The sequence below is a fragment of the Tilletiaria anomala genome (assembly GCF_000711695.1).
Source record: "Tilletiaria anomala UBC 951 chromosome Unknown K437scaffold_31, whole genome shotgun sequence".
Taxonomy (NCBI): Eukaryota; Fungi; Basidiomycota; class Exobasidiomycetes; order Georgefischeriales; family Tilletiariaceae; genus Tilletiaria; species Tilletiaria anomala.
The window spans coordinates 100593-117352 of NW_013546991.1; the positions used below are offsets into that span (position 1 = coordinate 100593).

The 16760-nt window shown below is 54.4% G+C and overlaps 6 protein-coding genes across 6 annotated transcripts; 3 read left to right on the plus strand and 3 right to left on the minus strand.

The window, feature by feature from the left end:
• Positions 1-1922: 1922 nt before the first annotated feature.
• Positions 1923-4725, plus strand: K437DRAFT_101060 (putative DUR3-urea permease). Its single transcript, XM_013388328.1, has 7 exons — positions 1923-2124; positions 2213-2377; positions 2465-2580; positions 2652-2835; positions 2925-3570; positions 3649-4239; positions 4318-4725. The coding sequence occupies exons 1-7, from the start codon at positions 1987-1989 to the stop codon at positions 4542-4544; spliced, it is 2067 nt and encodes a 688-aa protein (XP_013243782.1). The 5' UTR covers positions 1923-1986; the 3' UTR covers positions 4545-4725.
• A 24-nt stretch (positions 4726-4749) lies between these two features.
• Positions 4750-6591, minus strand: K437DRAFT_267936 (nicotinate phosphoribosyltransferase; the record flags this gene model as incomplete). Its single annotated transcript, XM_013388329.1, has 5 exons — positions 4750-4813; positions 4910-5264; positions 5330-5926; positions 6000-6359; positions 6438-6591. The coding sequence occupies 5 exons, from the start codon at positions 6589-6591 to the stop codon at positions 4750-4752; spliced, it is 1530 nt and encodes a 509-aa protein (XP_013243783.1).
• A 350-nt stretch (positions 6592-6941) lies between these two features.
• On the plus strand, positions 6942-9646 carry K437DRAFT_255954 (uncharacterized protein). Its single transcript, XM_013388330.1, has 5 exons — positions 6942-8256; positions 8317-8638; positions 8717-9122; positions 9209-9393; positions 9466-9646. Exons 1-5 carry the CDS (start codon positions 7322-7324, stop codon positions 9607-9609), a joined length of 1992 nt encoding a protein of 663 aa, XP_013243784.1. The 5' UTR covers positions 6942-7321; the 3' UTR covers positions 9610-9646.
• K437DRAFT_246163 (putative CYB2-L-lactate dehydrogenase) lies at positions 9646-11974 on the minus strand. Its single transcript, XM_013388331.1, has 5 exons — positions 11699-11974; positions 11592-11611; positions 11450-11514; positions 10181-11363; positions 9646-10099 (listed from the first exon to the last, which is right to left on the minus strand). The coding sequence occupies exons 1-5, from the start codon at positions 11760-11762 to the stop codon at positions 9896-9898; spliced, it is 1536 nt and encodes a 511-aa protein (XP_013243785.1). The 5' UTR covers positions 11763-11974; the 3' UTR covers positions 9646-9895.
• A 2347-nt stretch (positions 11975-14321) lies between these two features.
• K437DRAFT_262515 (uncharacterized protein) lies at positions 14322-15059 on the plus strand (the record flags this gene model as incomplete). Its single annotated transcript, XM_013388332.1, has 2 exons — positions 14322-14567; positions 14637-15059. 2 exons carry the CDS (start codon positions 14322-14324, stop codon positions 15057-15059), a joined length of 669 nt encoding a protein of 222 aa, XP_013243786.1.
• Positions 15060-15327: 268 nt separating this feature from the next.
• K437DRAFT_255959 (Ribokinase-like protein) lies at positions 15328-16598 on the minus strand. Its single transcript, XM_013388333.1, has 2 exons — positions 16409-16598; positions 15328-16322 (listed from the first exon to the last, which is right to left on the minus strand). Exons 1-2 carry the CDS (start codon positions 16470-16472, stop codon positions 15352-15354), a joined length of 1035 nt encoding a protein of 344 aa, XP_013243787.1. The 5' UTR covers positions 16473-16598; the 3' UTR covers positions 15328-15351.
• Between the last annotated feature and the right edge of the window lie 162 nt (positions 16599-16760).

Genomic DNA, 16760 nt, shown 5'->3' on the forward strand with positions numbered 1-16760 from the left:
TTCCAGAAGCAATCGGCCAAATGACACTCGGTGTAGAAACACCAACAGACTCAAACATAGATGGTGCTATCTTCAAATGGAAGATGCCTATGGCCAACTACGCAAAAGTGACTGTGCAGCTCGCCAATGCCCTGCGACCGAACAAGAGCCCATGTCAGGCCTGTAGCAAGGAGAGGTCAGCCGGGACAACACCCGCCAGCTGCGCTCCAGGTCGCTGAAAGTACAGTTCGCGACATTTCACTGTTTACGGAAAGACGCAAGGAGACCCAGTAAAGTGGCTAACCCCGTGCGAGGCCAAGCCCGTGCTTGTAGGACTCGGACTCTTATAGTAGTTGATTCGGAATACGCAGCTTCAGAAGTGGCGTGGCGGAAGTGTACTCCTTCGGATATCATCCAATGACAACTGCGCACACCTCATGGACTGCAGGTGCAAAGCCCAGCCGGACTGGACACTTCGCACAAAAGGAATATCATCGGTGTGTACTAGATCAGCTGTGTTTTGCCGTCGAGGGTCCGTGTGCGCGCCGTCGAAGACGTTGTCATGACATGGATCGGACATGGCATGTTCTCAGTCCGGACCTGCAGGCAACAGAGTAACCGGAAGAATGACTTTCGTGTGTAGCTGAACATCGTCAGGCACAAAGCGTTAGCCGCACAGGCGCATACGTGATGTACCGAACGCGAGGATGCGTCCAGGTAGATGAGGAGCACGGAGACCTTGAGAACGTCAAAGTTGTGGCGGAAGCGGTCGCTCAGCAATCTTTGGAAGGTCGCTGTGTGTGTTGGTCAAGCCAAAGGCCATGACGTGCGTTGTAGGTGCCGCGCAAACCAAGCTTTGTATGTCCAGACCGCTTTGCAAACCAAGCAAGGTCGCTTTGGATTGCTGAGGAAGCTCTTCTTTGTAAATCCACTCGCTTCGCTTGGCCTGACATCCGTTCCGCTGATTAGATTGTTCCTTGTTATCTATCTGTCATGTCGCTCGCACGCCATCGCACCATCGCATCGCATCACTATACTCCATGGAGTATCGAAGGCGCGATGTCGTCACGGTGACACTCTCTGTGCAACGCATATGCAGCATTCCCAGCCGTAGCAAGTGGTTCATGCCAGCTGGGTCCAATACACAACCGGATGGACGAGTGCTGTGCCCGCTAGACAAAAAGGCAAGCATTGGAGGCGGGAGGAGCTTACGCGATCAATGGAATTGTCGGTCACCCGCAGGACTAGACCCTTCTCCAGACTGGATTTCGCCATCGTCTGTTCTTCATATCACATCTTTCATCCGGAGATGTGCCTCGGATGCGCAGCGCGCCATCCCACTGTGTTCTCACTAGCTCGACTGCTCTCACCTTCCAACTCATGGCAGCTGGCCTCGAAGGTTTGAAACGCAGTTGAAAAGGCAAGCAGAGACGCTTGCTGGTCGCAACCTTGGAGGCTCGGACATGCACAGGAAAAACATCTGCAGAAACAGCAGCAGCAACCCGCGCGCAATCTTGCTCCCTCGCCCGAAACGTGACTGAGTCTAGGTGACGAGAGCCTATTCAGGAGGGACGTGGGGAGAGTGAGCTAATTGCTATACACAAGCCCAGGAATTACGCTTTTTGATTTGATCAAGTCCGAGTTGAACAAAATCTTTCTCTCCGTTCGAATGCACATGAGTCATGCTAGCAGCGGCATAATGATGGGAAATATACAAGCGGCAAAGCCACCATTCCCCCCTTCTGCTACTTAGCTTTATACTTCAACCAGTTCTGAATCTAATTTCTCCTCCGATGCTCATTCACGCGAGGTGGAAAGGCAGCGAGGAATACTGGCTGACCTGGAAGCGTGTATATATAGACGGACATCTGATTCAAACCCTATCATTCCTCCTCCCTCATCGGGATCGCAGCTGCGCTTTATCCGCGCTGCAATCCGTCCCCCCGTTCGCAAACACCACTGTTAAGCTCCTTTTCCCCCCCTCCTCAGTATATTCGCATCGGCACCATGTCACAAACCGTCCCGGCGCCACTGCCGCAGGGTGCCGGCTACGCTGTCCTCGTCGCCTTCGGCTTCGCCTTTGCGGCCGTCATGGTCTACATCACTCACCTGCTCCGGCTGTACAATAATGAGAATAACGCGAGGGTGAGCTATCTTTCTCAGCCAAAGACACTTTGTCACTCCCGCGATGCTGACATTTATCTTCGCATCTGTTCCGGTTTGATCATGCAAGTTCGAGACGTTCGCGACCGCAGGTCGGAAGATCGGCACCGGCTTGACTTGCACGGCAGTTCTCTCATCTTGGCTGTGGTCCACCGCTGTGCTCAGTAGTACAGTGGTGACGTACAACTTTGGCTTGGCTGGAAGCTACTGGTTTGGAGCTGGCTGCCTTGTGCAGGTGAGTGTGCGATCGGAGTTGGCTCTGTAGTCCTGCAAGCTGCCGAAGCTTATACACCTAATTGGTTCACTTTGCCGTTTGCCTTAGATTACCTTCTTTGCCGTCGTCGCCATCCAATCGAAACTCAAGACGCCTCATGCCCACACCATCTTGGAGGTCGTCAAGTCGCGCTATGGAACAACAGCACACGTGCTGTACACTTTGTGAGTGCTCAGTGTAATAATTTCCGGTAAGGATATTTGAGTAGCTGATGGATTTCGTGCGATGGCTTAAGCCTGTGCTTGCTCAACAACCTCATCGCATACGTCAACATGGTACTTGGCGCTTCGGCAACCATTGCTTCCGTGACGGGGATGTCAATCATTGCCGCCTTGTGGCTCCTTCCAATTAGCGTCGTTATATACACTCTGAGCGGTGGCCTGAAGAGCACGTTTTTGGCAGATTACCTGCACACAACGGTCAGTTCATCTGTTCAGTCCTCCCGCGATGAAAGTTGTCGCTGACGTCTGCGTCAGTGTCACTTCCTCACCCGCTCCCTCGAGTGCAGGCCCTGCTGATCATCGTCTGCTGGCTCTCCTTCAAGACGCTTTCCAATCCAGAGATCCAGTCGATCCACGGGTTGTACGAGCTTGCCACGGTGGCCGCAGCCAAGACGCCTGTGAAGGGCAACTACGGCGGCTCGTACCTCACGCTCGCCTCACCTTCTGCGCTGCAATTTGGCGTTCTGCACACGCTGGGAAACTTTGGTCTCGTCCTAATGGATTCATCCTACTGGCAAAAGGCGTACTCGGCAGACATCGCCGCCGCTGTGCCCGGCTACATTGCCGCCGGCGTTCTCTACTTCTCCGTCCCCGCGCTCCTCGGTGGCGTCGTCGGACTCGCAGCCGTCGGCCTCTCGAACAACAACTCGCCGATCTGGCCCACCATGGGCCGCGCCCTTACCGACACCGAGCTCAACAACGGTCTCCCGCTCGCATACTGCGCCCAGGCAGTCGCAGGAAAAGGTGGCGCCGTTGCTGTCCTCATTCTCATATTCATGGCCGTCACAAGCACGACCAGTGCCCAGCTCGTCGCTGTTGGCTCCACCTTCTCTTCCGATATCTATCACTCGTACATCAACACGAACGCAAGTGAGAAGTGGATCATCCGAATGACACACCTCGGCGTCATCCTCTTTGCTGTTCTCGCTACAGGTGAGCATGCAAGGTGTACCAACCACCCAGTGCCAGTATCCGCGCGATCTGACGTCATGTACATTGCTTCTGTTGCAGTCCTCGCTGTCGTCTTCCAAGTCATAGGCCTGAGCCTCATCTGGACGCTGTACTTTTTGGGGATCATCGTGTGCCCAGGTATGGTCACCATCTCCCTTACTGTGCTCTGGAAGCGGCAAACGTGGGCCGCCGCCGTGATCTCGCCACTCGTCGGCCTGGTCGGTGGCCTGGCAACCTGGCTCGCCACCGCGCACCACTACTACGGCACGCTGGACGTCACCACCACCGGCGAGATCTTGCCGTGCCTGTGGGGTACGATCGTCTCTGCCGTAGTCCCCACGATCTTGTCGCCTGCAATCAGCTTCACTTTCCCACGCGACAACTTTGACTGGGAGCGCTTCTCAGACATTAAGCTGATCTCCGACGACACTGCGTCAGAGATCGTCGAAAAGACTGGGGTGACCGCCTCGCAAAAGACCTTCATGCGCAAACAGTCCTTCATCGCTTCCATCGCATCGCTCGTTCTGTTCCTCGGCGTCTGGGTCATCACCCCCTTCTCCCTGTACGGGGCGCGATACGTCTTCTCAAGACCTTTCTTCACCGGCTGGGTGGTTGTAATGAGTATATGGGCGCTGTTGACTCTCCTTTTCGGTACGCATAGCTTGTTCGTGGAGCATGATGGAGTAGATACCAGCAAAACTAATTTTCAGTTAACTTTTACATCTGCAGTCGTGTTCCTGCCACCAATCGAGGGCCGCAACGTGATCATGCGCGTCTTCCTTGGGGCGATTGGCAAGGCCCCACCCGTTGCAGACGATGCCAATGTACCCGAGACGCCTGAGGGTGCGCGCAGCAGAAGCCCTGCAGCGAGCGTCGCGCCGACGCTCGACCCGGCTGCAACGGTCACACCGCCGTCACGATCCTCGCAAGATGCCAAAGTCAGCAAGGCCGCTTGAAAGCAAACAGTAGACACTTGTAAAAATGCGACTACACTTTCCTCACACACGTGATCAACTTCGGCCGGGTCTACAGGCCAAAAGTGACCTTGTGTATTGGATGTAGCGATGAGAAACCCGCAAAAAGGAGAAAGTATCCGAAACGCGCCTGTGTATATACTTCGCGCGTGCATACAGTATACGTGCTTGCCGGCTTGTGCCTTCACTATGCGTCTTCTACCTGCTGCGCCGCTTCGTGGGCATCCAGACCGAATCGCCGCTTGACGAGCCTGCAGTTGGATTAGAATGCACTTAGCAACCGCTTTGATTCCAGGAACGGGTGTTGATGTCGCGGTAAAAGACGTGAGCATTGCGCGTCTACTCACTTGACTTCCTCTGGATCACCTGTATTCTTGGTGAGCTCGTCGCTGATCTTGACTGTCGGCTTACCGTTGAGCGAATACATCTTGATGACAATATTCAGCGCCTTGCTCTTCTCCCCTTTTCCTCTGCTGTGCGCGTCCAAGATATCTTGTGTTGTTGCGATTGACGAGGAAGCCTTGTTGGAAGAACTGTCTCGTATGGCGGACGCGGCAATTTTGTTCGGTGCTGCGGCCACGGGCGAGACGGTGGACAACTTGCGAAAATCATTTGTGAGGTTCGTGCCGACGCCGAACCCGGCACCGATGCCGATCTCGTTTGCGTAGGATGCAAGCTCGATGCATCTTTCAACATCCAGGCCTGGAAAGCAGCACAGTGAGCGTTCAAGTTGTATAAGATTATAAGAACAGAGGCTTAGGGCTCACCATCGGAGAAGATGATGACTTTACTCTTCGGATCCACACCAAGACGCTGGTACTCCTGTTTGGCGCGCCTAGCGAATGCCTTGCTATCGCCACTGTCCTGCCTGACGCCTCTCCAGCGCCGCATGATCTCTTTGCCATTTTGCGCGTCACTGCTCTCGGCTTTGCCGCTATTACCATCCTCATCATCGCGGAGGAGATCCTTCCAGAATACCTCGGTGCTGAACGTATCCGTCAACGCGATAGTCAAGTCTTCGCTTGGATTGGTAGGTGTGAACGCTGGGGGGGCATATACTTCATCCCATTTCCGCAGCGACGTGAGATTGATGCGGTCGTAGCCCTCTAGCGCTGCGAGTGCCATTGTCCACTCATGTGCCACGGTCCCGACGGGAATGATGTCGAACAGCCGCGCAAAGTGGACATTGGATGTGCCGAGCATTTTCCCAGTACCGATAGATTGCGAAAGTGCCTCGCGCTCGCCGCGAAGGAGTCCTTGCATGACGCTTCGATGGGTCTCATACGATCGTCGCCGTCGAGAGCCGAATTCGGAAAACTTGATCCCGGCTGCTATCAGCCGATTTGCTTTGCTAGCAGCAAGTTCTTATCCAGCAGCACGCAGTGTATTTAGCGGTCAAGATTTAGTGGAGGTCAGCAAAATTCATATTTAGCTCACCCTCTTGCCCGTCCATTGTCCAGTCCGTGTCAACCAGCTCGAAATACGCCTGACTGACAATGGACATAAGCGGAACCTCGTAAAGGATGACGTCTTTCCATTTACCCTCGACTTTTATCTGCAAATCCACGAGATCATCTGACACATTGACTTCGCTCACGATCACCTCCTCTTCAGGCTTGAACCGAAATGCCTGTAGGTAGTCAAGGTAGCGTGGTTGCAAATAAGGGCAGCGTTCAGAAAGCCATGCTCTCTCCACTGCGGTGAGCTGTAAGGAAGACAGTGAAAATATGGAGCTGCGAATGGCGTTCACAGCTGCAGGCGTGAACTTCATGTTCATCGAGCGATTTGTGAAGCGGTCTGTGGAGGATCCGTCGTCGTCGCTCCGTAGTCAGCAGAGAGCAAGGGGCAGCCCTGTGATAAGATTCTGCTGCTCACAAGAGACATCTGCATCAGGATAATGCTCCAAGACGGCCTGCTGCATGGTCAGCTTGTACAGATCCGTGTCGATGATCGAGCGCACAGCCGGTGGTCCGCCAGCAGAGGCGGGGACTCCTTTGGAGGAGGCCGCTCCGTGCTGCGCGCTGGTCATTGTAGTCACTCTCATCCCTCGAAGGTTTCAGGGTTCGATAGCGCCAATGTGGGAAAGCAGAGCTGTGCAAAAACTTGTTGCTTCAACTCGGCGGGTGCCGATCAATGGGGTGAGGCGAAGGGATGCGAATAGCACTGCCTGATGTCTACCTTCGAGTCACCAGCCATATCAACAATCTATATCTCAATATGATGTCTTACCTAATGTTATCGTTTCCCCCACGGCGTAGAATATCGGCGAACCCATTTGGGAATGAAAAAAAAAGACGCCGATGTTGCAGATTCATCAAGGCTCGTGCAAAAACGAAGATCCCAGGCCCTGGCTGCCAGCTCTGCTAGGTAACTGGCCTACCTGCACCTCGCTGCGAACGCCTGTTGTGCTTGGTAGGGCACGGTAATTGGCGAGGCACAGTGCGTGGACGGAGAGATCAACACTAGTGGGCAATGCTGAGGTGTGCTTGCGCTGCAGACTACCTGGTACACAGCTTCTATCGGCGGTAAAATTTTTGGAACGGCGTTACTTGAACAGCGGCAGCCACCTGACTTTATTCTGCTCCCAGCACCGTCGGCCAACGACCATAGATTGCGATCTCGATCCCCGAATAGAAGGAGGGAAAATACGGAAGCGCCTCGAGCTACCGTAAAGCTTAAACCACGGTTTTGTATTAGCGCTATAACGAGGGGAAAGGAAGAAACTCAGCCTGTCTGCGCTGTCTTTGACACCCAAGACTATGCCGACTCATCTGGCTCGCTCACGAGCGCCGTTCAGCGCCTCAGCTGCTTTTCGGCTGGGATTCAGGCCATTCAGATGCCCTGCTCGATCGCGCCAGTTATTGACTGTGTCTGCTACGCGCGCAACTGAGCGTTCGGAGCGGACCGCCTCCGCCGTCTCAACCGCCGAGCGCACCGTGCACCCTTCCAACCCGCCGGGCTCGCGTCCGCTCCCACCGTTGTACATCTCCAAGCACGGTTTGGAGGTCCTCGAGGACCCCGTGTATAACTACGGCGCAGCACACTCGGCTGAAGAGAGGCGGAAGCTTAAGCTAGGGTCTTACCTGCCCTCGGCCGTACATGATCTCCGGACTCAGGTCGATCGGGCGTACAAGCAGCTCCAGCAGCGCCAGGAGATTGCCGAGCTGGGAGACGCAGAGGAGCAGGCGAGCTTGATGCAGTACACGTTCTTGCGAAGTCTCAAGGATCAGAACCAGGTGCTTTTCTACGCGTTGCTGCAAGAGAGCCTGAAAGAGACGCTCAAAATCATTTACACTCCCGTCGTCGGCGACTCGATCATCAATTTCTCGCGCCTCTTTCGCAGGCCAGACGGCATCTTTCTCTCCTACCCTTCCTACGCCGAGGAAGTCCAGAGCCGAGGAAGGGATGCAGGGAGGCAGTACATCCGCAATGCGTTGACACACTATGGCGAGCTTGGACCCAACGATGTCGACCTGCTCGTTGCTACCGACGGCGAAGGAATTTTAGGCATTGGCGACTGGGGGGTCGGTGGCATAAACATTTGCATTGGAAAGAGCTCCATCTATACCCTCGGCGCGGGCATAGACCCGAATCGGACGCTTTCCATTGCTCTAGACGTTGGAACGAACAATATGCAGCTTAGGGAGGACCCACTCTATCTCGGGTGGAGCCACGATCGCATCACAGGCGAAGAGTGAGTTTGCGAAACGAGGGAATGAACTCAAGCAGCAACACCTAAACATTTCTTCGCCAGGTATGACAACTTTGTCGACGATTATGTACACGTTGCCGCCTCCATCTTCCCACACTCTTTGCTACACTTTGAAGACTTCGGCAACGCAAACGCTTTGCGACTGCTAAACCGGTACAAGGATCAAGTAGCCTGCTTCAACGACGATGTGCAAGGCACGGGCGCTGTGGCACTTGCGGCTGTCATGAGCGTCTGTAAGGTTAAGAATGAGTATCTCAATGATCAGACCTACGTCGTATTCGGTGCTGGAACGGCTGGGCTTGGTATCACGAATCGTATCCGCGACGCGCTTTGCACCCGCGAAGGGATGACCAAAGAAGAAGCAGTGCGTGTGGGCGGGTGACATACAGTACTGCCTCAGTCTCTGTCACTAATGTGTTGCTTTTGTTCTCATTACCTCAAGAATAAACGCTTTTATTTGATCGACCGTGAAGGTCTGCTAACGAAGAGTATGCAAGGCCTACGTGAGGGCCAGGCGGAATTCGCACGCGACGAGTCGGAAGTTTCCTCATGGTCCAAATCGGTGGACACGGAGGGCTTCAGCCTCTTGGACGTTGTCAAAAATGCAAAGCCTACTATCTTGATCGGCGTATCGGGCCAGCACGGCACCTTCAACGAGCAAGTCGTCAAGGAGATGTGCAAGCACTGCAAGCGCCCTGCCATCTTTCCGCTTTCTAACCCCAGTCGCCTATCTGAAGGCGTCCCAGCGCAGATCAGTGAGTGGTCCAACGGCAAGGCACTCATGGCCACCGGCAGCCCCTTCGATCCGGTTGATATCCTTGGTAAGGAAAGGAAGTACATCGTCGCAGGTGAGCACTCTTGTTTGCATATGGTGTTTACCACCCACCCTCATTTAATGGTCACCGCTTGGCTTATTTCCTGTATTCAATTGCAGAGAGCAACAACGCCATGTTCTACCCAGCGCTAGGACTCGGTGTTGTTGTCGCCAAAGCCAATAGAGTCTCTGACGCACTTATCGTCGCTGGTGTGGAAGCCCTTGCAAGCCTCAGCCCCGCCCTCAAGGATCCAGAAGATGCACTCCTTCCGGACCTGCACGATGTGCGCAACATCTCGATGAAGGTGAGTGCTAAGCATTCGCATGCTCTCCTTTTGCAAACGACGGAAAATGACACAATTCTTCGGGCGTGCCAGGTCGCTGCTGCTGTCGTTCGGGCTGCCCAACAAGAAGGAACGGCACAGGCAAAGGGTCTTCCAGAAACGCTAGAAGGTCTGGAAGAGTACATTCGGGATCGCGCGTGGGAACCCCTTTACCGCGAACTACGTCCCAAGTCTTGAACTGGCTAGTGCTAGCGCATGCATAGAAGTGTACTCGTCATTTTTAGTCAATGCATATAGATTACTCCAAGAACAATCTTGTTTGACAGGCCCAATATTTCCAATATCGAAACGAATGGGCTGGCAGGGGCTGGTTCGACGGAGAGCGGTTGGTCTGCTAGATACATAGCAAATGAAGTTACAAAGCTGCCTGAGTTGATATGGGCCGATCTACAGGTTTTCAGTATTAAGCCATACAAAAGGTGGGTGCATGCAAGGAAGACAGGCAGGCACAAGTGGCGACAACTTATAGCTTGCTCATCTTATCAGCAATGTCGGCGATCGTAGCCGCATCACCCGCTTTACCGATGGCGGTGCTCATCTTTTCATACACCTGCGAGCCGGAGCTTTCCGGTACGGTGTTGGTATGCGTGTAGAGCGCGCGCGTGTCGACCATCTCTGGAACAACGTCCTTGAGCGTCGGCGCACCGAGGAGGCGCATGTTCATTTCCTATCGAAACAAAAAAGAAGGAATACGATGTGAGTCCATTGGGTCAACGATGTGATCTGTGCCGAGCGTTGCGCCACGTACCATCTCCGCCTTGAGCAGCTGAATAGCGTGCTGCACGCCCTGCCAACCGTACGAAGAGTACGCGTACAGGAACGGCCGACCGATGCCGACGGCAGTGGCCCCCATGGCGACAGCCTTGAGAATGTCCGTTGCGCGCCGGAAGCCTCCGTCAACAAAGATCTGGAACATGGGGTTGGGGAAGAGGCCACGCTCGCGCAGCTTTGGCACGACCTCGCCGAGCACTTCGATCCCGCTGCGCGCGTAGTCGAGCTGCCGCCCGCCGTGATTGGACAGGACGATGCCGTTGAGACCGAGCTCAGCAGCCATCACTGCGTCCTCCCACGTCTGGACGCCCTTGAGAATGATGGGCATGCGTGTGATGCTCCGGAACCAGTTCAGGTCGTCCCACGACAAGCTCGGGTCAATGAAGCTCGAGATAGCGCGCGCAGCGCCCTGGCTCCGGTCGACATTGTCCTTGTTATCATTCTGCACGCGTGAGCCGACATCATCGAACTTCATGCGCATATCTTTCTCCCTGCGTCCGAGCTGCGGCGCGTCAACGGTGATGAAGAGTGCCTTGACGCCGCGCTCCTCGGCCTTGCGCACGATCTTCTCCGTGATAGCGCGGTTCGAGTTGACGTACAGCTGGAAAAACTGGACCTGGTTCTCGTCGATGCGTGCATCGACCAGCTCGTCGAATGAACAGCTGGCGAGCGTGGGAATCATTTGGATGATCTTCTCCTTTCCTGCGGCAATGGTCAGATTCTTCTCGCCGTCCGGGTGGCCGAGCTTGCCGAGGGCGGTGGCGGTGATGTAGAGGGGCATACTGCACTTGTGGCCGAGGATGCTGGTGCTAAAGTCGATCTTGCTCACGTCTCGCAGGATGCGCGGACGGAACCAGATCCGGCCGAATGCGCCACTGTTCTCGCGCATGGTCACCTCGTCGTCTGCACCGGAAGAGTAGTATGCCCAGGCGGTAGGCTTCAGCACACGCTTGGCAACCACTTCAAAGTCGTACAGGTTGAGGCAGAGCTCCATTGGGGGGATCTTATCCTCTTTTATAGAAGGTCCGACCTCCTTCTTGTCACGCTGTAGCTGTGCGGCGCCATCCTTGAGCGTGTCCGGATCCACCTTGCCTAGGCATCTTTCCTTTGGAAGGTTCTGTTCGAGCGTTCCAGGGGGATGTATCGGGTCGTATTCTTCACTGTGGGTTAAAGATGCCGGAGAGAAATGGGTTAGCATGTGGCAAGCAGACTGAAAGACCGAATTCTAGCGCTTTTCGGAACCCACGTTGCGTCTTTGCCGGCGTATTTCAAGATGATCTTACTTCCGCCAGGGTGGTCGGGCAGAAATTCCTGCAAAACAGCCCATATGAGTTCTAAGATTCGTCAGTGAAACGTTGCTCTACTCCATTCCAATACGCGGCACCCACCGTGACGTCGTAGGCTTCACCTGAGGGGCCGAAGTATCAACGCACTGTCAGAACCTCTATCGGCTCTCGCTGTCGAGGACAGTTGGTCCAGAGATTCAGACACACACCATGAACGATGACCCAGCAGCTATCCCGGGTGTTGTGTTTCGCAACCTCCTCATATTTCAGCATCGTGTCTGTCAGCGTGTGGCGAGGGGATCCTGTGCGTTGATTGCTTGCGCGAGGGTGCCTGGTGCTCCGCGACTGGTTGGACTACGACTTTGGCTCCGGCAGCGACGACGGAAACGCGAGGTGTATCGATGAGTCGAGCGAAGGGAAAGATCTTTGGTACCAGCGGCGGGTACGGCGTATGCGGGGAATGTCGAAAATGTGCGGAAGAAAGCCCCCATCCAAGTATGTGAACGGTGATGGTGGGCAAATCAGGGATGGTGTAGATAGTATTGGTGCGCGCACTGCGAATCGCCGATGGGTCAAAAGACCTCCAAGCTCGAAACACTGCTCTCGTGCCAAGATTTGTGTCCCCCCACTCATCTCCCCCGCCCTCCCCCGCCCACTCGCAAGTTGGACTCATTGTTTCGTGGTACGGTGCAACTAGATGACTCGGTGCTCACTCTCGGCCGAGGAATTCATCCTTGCGATTCCGCATCTACCTGTGACCAGCGTCTTCGCGTGAGCGTCTGTGAACAACCTTTTGTCGGTTGACCCTCCAACTTCAGAAGGATGTCCGCGCGGACGCAGGTCGGGCGGGGTTACATCAGCGCGCTCAGACGCGTGTCTGAGCTCTTCACAAGCTGCAGCTGCTCGAAGATCATCCAGCCACACATGCATTCGCCCAAATAAAGCTCCTCCCCCAGGTGCGCAACGCCGACCGCTGCAGCATGCAACATTGGGACAGGTTGTGCCACAGGAAAGGACGCATAAACCTTCGCCTCGCATGTCGTACAGACAACGCGGTTGGTTGATCGGACTGCCACGTCTTGCTGTTGTCGGAGGGTATGCAGATCGAAGAGCTCATAGAGCCATACATAAAGCGATTTTCCGCCTAGTGATGGATTCATCCTTTCGTCTGCCCCACTGAACACACTGGCCGTCGCACAATCTCGGCAGCGACTAAACCATGATAGTACCATGTGTGCGCAAACGCTGGGGTGGAGGAAATAGAGGACAATGGAGAAAGTGTTCTCCCTCTCTCGCATTGCGCCTTGTAAACTCAACGATTGCAGTACAGCTTTGTACACGCGTGTTCAGACGATAAGTGCAGGGCAGAGCGCACCCTTTTGTCGTCTTTTTAGTCGTCTATCGTCACTTGTCATCGCTCATGCGGTGATGATCCTCGTCATACCCTCCGGTGCTAGCCGACTCGCTCTTTGTTTGCCTCGTTGGAGCCTGGACTCTGCAAGCACTTCTTGTCTGTCGTTGACGTCGTTGTCGGATCTCCAGCGCCTTGTCGCTCTCTCTGCTGGCGGCTCTCCGCGGCACCTGGCGCGACCCGCCCCGCCCACACGTGACATGTTTCAGCCATCCGGAGTTTCGGCAGACAAGCCAAAATTGCCGGATCGACAGGAACATCATTGGATCATGTGGCCTCCGGAGTACTGGTGATTTGTACGCAGTGTGACCTAGCCTAGGGCTGCCAAATAAAAGACCCTTGGCGCCATGATGCCAGTTCATCGTGAAACAGCAAAGAAACACCTCCGCATGTGTTCGTGCCTCCTAAACTATCGTCGACGCTCGAGAGGATTCCGCATGCGCAGGTACGTACTTGCTCGACACCGCAAGGAGATCACGCGTACGATGCCTTCAAAGAAACGCGAAGGTGAATTCGCGATGAGAGGATATGTTAAGCGAATTCGGCAAAGCATGGCGCATTTTGCAACATGTTGGACGATAGGTCGACGGTCTCGTGCGCATGGACACCCGGCCCGATTCGACAGCCTTAGTATGACCAGGCCCAGGCCACAAAGTCGAGAATAGTCGAGCTTGATGCCAGCTTGGTGCTCATTATTTGGCTCGTTGGTGCAGGTCAGTTCCTGCAGGTGCTGGCCAAGCGTCTGGGTCAGTAAGAGAAAGGGGGCCGGCGCAAACTTGCACAAGTTTGGACAGGGCAGCCAGGACGGGGCGGCGATGGAAACGAAAACCACATGTGCGAGTTGGGAAATTCAAGCCAGTCCAGGTACCGCTACGGCCCGCACATAGTTACCGCAAAACTCGGCGAACGGAGCAAGAGACACATCGCTGCTCGCAATGTAAGAGTAGTCAGTGGTTAGTAAAGTCAATCGTAACCAAGTCACAACAGGCCGCAACCAGCAGGCAATACAGCAACAAGCCTCTCAGCCCCTGCTCCCTCATGTGCCAAAAGGCACATGTCATAATGTCGCTCATGTACGTCCATCGACCCCGCTCACTCTGCTGCTCCGACTCCCACGGTTGCGGAACTCCGACTGTCAGATGAGCCTCACACAAGACGGCGGCGGAAGGATGATCAGGCAGGTCGCTTCTCCGGCAGCTTCTGGATTTCCGAAATGTCTCCCGATGATGTCGTCTGTTGATCTAATGTTGCTCATTGATGATGGCCAAGCTGAAGGTAGGAAGGCGCAGAAGCAGGCTGTGGTATAAATGGAGATCACACATTGGATTCGTTCAGCCCCATTTCGTCCATCATAACATCATAGGCTCCCCTCCTTTCACCTTATCGGCTCCGCAAGAATCCCTGAAATCTCAGTAATCACCATGCATTTCGCTCTCACAGCTGCAATCTCGGCTCTTCTCGTAGCGAGCGCTTCCGTCGCGGTGCCAACCAAGCGGGATCAGGTGAAGACGTATTCGACTAAATACGAAGCCCCACTGGTGCTCAGATCAACCCAGTCCGACTACAAGTCGCATTACGCATCATTCAATGGCGACAGGGATGGCTCCGGTCACCAGATTCTCGTGACGATGCACAACGGCAAGCCTGCTCCCGCGGAGACATTCAAGGTACGCGAAGACCGCAGGCAGCGCTGCCTCGCCGATTCATGCTGACAGGAGCCGCCATAACCTTTGCAGTTCCTGTCTGTCACCTCCAACGTGATCGGCTCTTCAGGCTTCCCCAGCGGCTGTTACGGTCTTGGTGACAGCGGCGGAAGTGAGTGCTACGGTATTCTGCAATCGACCAAGAACACAAATTACTGCATCGCCGCCAACGTCCTCAAGCAGAGCAACGCGCGCTTCATCGCTGTTCCATGCTCATATGCTGACGACGATAGCCAGCTGGCCCAGACTTGGAGGTTGACTTCGACCCCTGCCGGGTGGTCAAACAGCCAACCGGTCAACTTCACTACGGTCGTTGCTTTCTATGGGCACAACTTCTACAACAGCCCCAACGAATCGTACACCGTCAAGCCGGGCCAGACTCCCAATGTCAAGGTCGAGCTCGACTACACCACCACCGCCTCCGACTATAGCTTGCTCCTCTCAGACAAGCTTTAATACCACAGCGAATGTCACTATGACTTAGCTGGCACGCATTCACACGTTGTATGGAACTTTTATTGGTGTTCACTGTAGTCGCATGCTTTCTAGGATTCCAAGGGCGACGTGCTTTTCTCTCTACCTATCTGTTCGTTTGATTGGAGTCATTTGATTAGTTCGACACGGAAAAACTCGACCGTAGCTGTAGTCCTTCCAGCCGAGCGCACCATGCTTTTGCTCTGGTTGTAGCACGGAGAAGCGCCACCCGAATATCTCCAGCTCTGTGTCAGTTCAAGTTCGAGATTTCATTTCAATGCTTCCTCGCCAGTACATCATTTCTCTTAGGGATTCCCTCGAGAGCGCCAGCATTCTCCACAGCCATTGTGGCAGCTAGAGCGGCAAATTGGATCGCATCCCTCGCCCGTTGGGGCCCCAAAGAGCCCTGCCGCAGAGCATCGCTGTCAAGCTGCATGATGGATGCCACAAGGTAGCCAGCGAATGTGTCTCCCGCTCCAGTCGTGTCTAGCACTTCACGAGGTGTTGCCGCTGGAACCTCGAGGGTTGTGCGGCTCGAGTTGAACTTGATGCTTGCTGCTACGCCCTTCGCTCCGCGGGTCATCACGAGCCAAGGAATCTTTTGCAGAGATTCGAGTTGGCCCAGCGCCTGTACAACTGCAGTTCCTTCAACATCTGCTCCGTTTCCAAGCGCCTTGAGCAAATCCCTTCCTTCTCCTTCGTTGACGATGAGCACATCAACGTCTGCCCAAGGAAAACTTTGAAGCTCTCCCCTCCCGAGCATGGGAGATGGATTAAAGATGGAAATGCACGAAGGCCGCTTCTGCTTGGCAGCGTGCTCCAAGGTCCGCCGTGTCACTGTCAGCGGAATCTCGTTCTGCAAGACAACGTGAGTCACGTTCCCCTGTGCTTGTTCGCAGGCTCTAGCGAACAACTTCTCAGGTTCGTCGAGCTGCAAGCCCCTCACTTGATTCGCACCTCCAACAAGAATGATGCTGTTCTCGCCATCGGCTGCGACCTGGATGTATGCGGTTCCCGTTCTTATGTCCTGCCGTTTGACAAGAAGGGTTGTCTCGACATTGCGATCTTGAAGCTCCTGCTCCCGAGAGGCGTCCTCATGGCCCATCTGTGCTGCCAGGAAGACAGAGTAATCATCACCATCTTTTCCCAGGCCGATGGCCGCTGAAACGTTGACGCCTTTGCCGCCGAGCTTGCGTTCTACATTTAAGGAAGAAAGGGTCTCTCCAGGACGGACGATGTGTGGTACTGAAAGATGAAAGGAGTATTCCCACCAATCGTCATGTTCACGCATCTATATCGGGTCACATCACCCTCTGCTCAGAGGCGCTCACCTAACAAATACTCGTCGATATTGATGGACGAGCGCACCAAGCAGACAGCCCTTGAGTTTGGCATGGTGGCCTTCTGCCTGCAGCTAGAAGTAAAGATATATATCTGTTTTTCGGGACCACCTCAGGTTTGGTCGGGTAAATCCCGCTCATCCATACAATGGTTCTTTCGAAAGATGGAATGCCATCCCATAACATAACCAGTTTTGATGACGCGACGATGCGATGACCTCAATGATTGTATCACCCCATATGAGATTCGGAGAATCCGACAATTTGTGTTTTGTTCTCTGACTGCAGACCTTTGCTAGAAGATTGAAGTCTCGTTATTTTCTGAAGAGGAGAGAGTATTTGT